This window comes from Charadrius vociferus, unplaced genomic scaffold (genome assembly GCF_000708025.1).
Source record: "Charadrius vociferus isolate BGI_N301 unplaced genomic scaffold, ASM70802v2 scaffold760, whole genome shotgun sequence".
NCBI lineage: Eukaryota > Metazoa > Chordata > Aves > Charadriiformes > Charadriidae > Charadrius > Charadrius vociferus.
In genome coordinates this window covers 297,880-301,895 of record NW_009647322.1, presented here as the reverse complement: position 1 = coordinate 301,895, position 4,016 = coordinate 297,880, and the positions used below count along the sequence as shown (strand labels likewise).

At 45.3% G+C, this 4,016-nt stretch overlaps 1 protein-coding gene across 4 annotated transcripts in view; it reads right to left on the bottom strand.

The window, feature by feature from the left end:
* The window catches only part of ELMO1 (engulfment and cell motility 1), a 261,737-nt gene extending 261,019 nt beyond the window's left edge, over positions 1-718 (bottom strand). For 3 of the 4 annotated variants that reach the window (XM_009880067.1, XM_009880068.1, XM_009880070.1), the window contains exon 1: positions 569-646. In XM_009880067.1, the coding sequence (XP_009878369.1) occupies positions 569-646 (78 nt within the window). Of the gene's footprint in view, positions 1-568 lie in introns of all 4 variants that reach the window. The other variant, XM_009880069.1, reaches the window with a different exon arrangement.
* Between the last annotated feature and the right edge of the window lie 3,298 nt (positions 719-4,016).

Here is a 4,016-nt window from a genome sequence, read left to right as displayed (position 1 = left end):
AAAAAGTCTTTAATTCATAGTTTGGAATTTTTTAGCTTCTGTACACAGCCTGCAATCAGTCCATGAGGCCATTGCATTAGAAATAACTAGTTAAACAGGACGACCCCTGAGATTCCTGTATGGAACAGCAAAGATCCTCCTGCTCACCACTTAAGTTCGAAAATGTGCACTTGCTGCAGTCATTCAGTATGATCCTACTCCAAATGCAAAGCACTGACTAGAAATTTGGAGACTTTCCACCCAGAGGTAACAACATTACCACAATTTTACAGCTGAAGAAATGAAGACACAAAAGTGTTAAGTGGGTCACACAAGCAGTAAATGCCTTATTTAAGCAGCTGTTTAAAAATAAAAGTCAAATCAAGAAAACCCAGCTAAACACATCAAAACCATGAAGCAGTAAGAGAGGAAAAGCGTTACACCCCTTATAAAAAACACCTTCTACCACACATGCACTCACAGAAACATACGTGTGCATCTAAGTAAACATAAAGGCAGAGACACACACGCGCAGAGAAGAACTTATTTATGCACAGGGCCAGCCGAGCACACGTACGCAGGCACTTACTTGATCTATTTCCATTAACTTGGGGAAGGCACCTGGCCATTCGATCGCCACCTTCACTATATCAGCAGGAGGGGGCATTGCGACGCTGCTGTTCTTCGGAGCCAGTACAACTGGACACTAAATACTGCAGAGAGTCTCTCTCATTCACACCTGCAGGGAGAAGGGGAAAAAAAAAGAATAATAACATAGCAGTTCAGACAGAACTCCAGCGCTGCCGCTTCGCCTCCTACATTTTGCCTGGCTGGGCAGGTGGATGAAAACGTACGCGTGTATGTATGTGCAAGAGCAGAAGAACGGCACATATTAGAGAAGCAAACACAGGACACAACGCCACAACACGCTGCACAGCTCCACAGCCTGTTAGAAAGATGGCTGAAGCACTGAAATGTACAGTGAATAATAGGCATGCATTAGATTTAAACAGAGAAACTATTTTTAAAGATTATTAAATATGCCGGTGGGGAAAAGGGACAAACTAGTGCAAGCTCCTGTTACAGCGTCACTCCTGGGGTCCCAAGGAACGAGACCAAATCGGTTAAAGCTGGCGCTCCCGCAGAAGAGATTGCCCAGGAAGTTATGGCCAGGAAATACTGTTTCTTTTAACTACAGCAATGATCTTCTGGGTGTTCACAAATAGATCACTGCACTATAGCAACCAGGATGTCAGGAAGAAGGCAGAACACACAGCAGTTTCCACATATACACACACCATACACACACACCACCCCCCCTCACCCAACGGATCCAGAGATACCCATATATATAAATACTTCTTTATGGTAAATCTCAGACACGTGAGTACACAAGGATATAGTATACATTAGCAGTGATATAATCAGCTACATAAAATGTCATAGTTCTGCGAGAATATGAATATCAATAGGCTTTCATGTCAAACAGTGCAGGCTGTGAATTTTGGGGAAGGAAAGAAAAGAGGAAGAACCCAATCCTCAGGTTTTGCAGAATGTAAGTTCTGGGGCTTTTGGCTCAAAGTTTGTAACCTCCCAGTAACAACAAACATTTCTGAAGAGGGTGTAGTGCCTTTCTGGACTTGCAAACAAACCTTCCACAGCCGTCTCCCAGCTTGGCGGTGGCAGGACGGCCACTGAAGTGGCACAGCTCTGCAATTCTCAGACAAGTCGACCTGCACACCCTCCTGCAGGCTGTGAGCTCCCCGCTGGCTTTGCCAAGTCCTGCACGCCGACCCCGGTGTTTGCCACATGCTCTGCCGAGACCCGGCAAAACGCCATCGCATGCGACAAAACAAGAGAAGTTGTAGAAATCCCCAGAGGTGCAGTCCCACTTCTTCTTAGCAGAAAAGAGAAGGAAGTGGTGAAAGCATGGACACGCTTGCACATGCACCCTTTGAAAGGGCTAAGGCAAGAGATGAGCTGACAGAATATACCAGACATCCAAAAGCCACAAACAGGTACAGGAAAAAAAAAGGCTCTGACCATCGTCAGCTGCTGCTTCAACTAACCCATCTAACAACCTTTCTCCAATTGTAGCAGAAGCAAGAACTCAGATCAGCCCAAACAAAATCACAAAACCATCCCTTTATCGAGAGACTTTGTACCTTCATCTCACACTACTTATGAGTGGGAGGGGGTTCATCCAGCCTTCACATATATGGTTCTGCCTTTCCTTTTTTCTTGTGTGCCCTCTGGTCTACTCCAACAAGGCTCAGTCCTCCGTGTCTGCGAGCTCTGCTACATTCTAGGTAGCTTTCTCAACAGATACTATAAAGGCAACTTACGAACTTTAACACTCCAGCAATTTATTTACAACAGTGGCAGTCCTTATGCCGACAGAATCGCACATCACCACAACGCAAAGCGCAAGGCAGTAAATAAGACAATGGCCGGTCTATAAATAAGACTGGATTGCAGGAAGCACCTTGAAGACTAAACAATGTGATTAGGAATCACAGTGATACTGTCTACATCTGGTAGATGTGACAGGGAATAAATGCAATTAAAGCATACCACTGGCTTGCTGGCCATTAAGAAGTCAGACACTCACTTTTGGCTGTTCTTTCCCCACCATGAGTGGATGCAAAGTCCCCACCATTTTCCCCTGACACCCCACACTACCACCATTTGCATCTCCCATGAGCACTCCCCATGCTGCGCAGCGCACTCGCTCAACCAACCAGAAAAAAAAAAAAAAAAGAAAAAAAAAGTATTTTCAGTCATCTGGTTTTTACCACATTCAAGTCAAACATCTTCCCAGAGGTGGCACAACACGGACAGGAGGCAGGGGGAGCAGGGAGGAGAAGCGAGACTTGTTGGCAGCAACGAGCTGTTAATCCACCTCGACAGTCAAATGAAACCAAGACCTTTGGCGCCTTTTTGCTCCCACACTCATGGTGACGGCATTTCCCACCTCCTCAGTAGAACAGCCTCAGAAGTATTCTCAACTCGCTGACGTTTTGGTATTAAACCGCCCACAGCGCTTTAAGCGGAGCTGGCTGACCCCGTGCCTGACTGATGGGCTTCTCCCCGCGTTCCCTGGCACGGTCCTGCATCCCTGGCAGGAGGGATGCTGGAAGCCTCAGCCAGAGCCTGAGTTTACTGGCCGCAACACAAAAAGAGCAGCAGCTCCTGCCAGAAAAACTTGACAGAGCACAGCTTCAGATGAGCAAGTCCTTATTTACAACAGTTTTATATCCCCCCCCCCCCCAGTTTCTTCTACAAAAAAAAATCATCTGTAGGCCACATATCTATATATAGAGAAGGGAGACCTAGAAAAACCATAGAAACCACCTAATGCACGGGCAAGCACACTGTCTTTTGACTGGGAAGTCAGGGAAGCAACTCGGAGCACTGATACCTCTCACGGTGAGAGGCAAAGGGAAGGTAACTTGCAGCCCAACACCTCCCTAGCAGGTTAGCTAACTCCAAAGCTCACGATGAATGCTGAAGAAAAAAATGTTGATTCATGACCTCTGGCCATGACTACAAAAGCAAAACGACATCATGCAGCAATACATTTGGAGAAAACTTCCACTCTCACATACAAAACGTGGGCATTAACGCTCATTTTGCTTTGGCGAGTTGTGGTCCGTCTTAACAGGTCATGCAGGAAAGAAAGCAAATGGTTTAAAAAAGAAAAGTCAAGGGAAGTTGACGGTAAGTTAATCAAATTCAGCTATGGAAAATAAGCATTTGCATTCCAAAACAACGCGCAAGAGAAGTCTGCCACAGCATTCAGAAGACAATTTCAATATGACTAGTTTTTAATGCAGGCTAGCCCAGTTCTTCTACATAATTACAATTACTAATATACGTGCGCTTATACAGTCACAAAACACAAAGCAAAGTGACAGATCTTTAACTAATACAAATGGATGTAGTTCCATGTCTCCCACCAGAAGACCAACTCATAGACATCGGTGTAGTCTGAATGCTGAAAAGCACATATAAAATCATCACTGCAAATTTCTGTC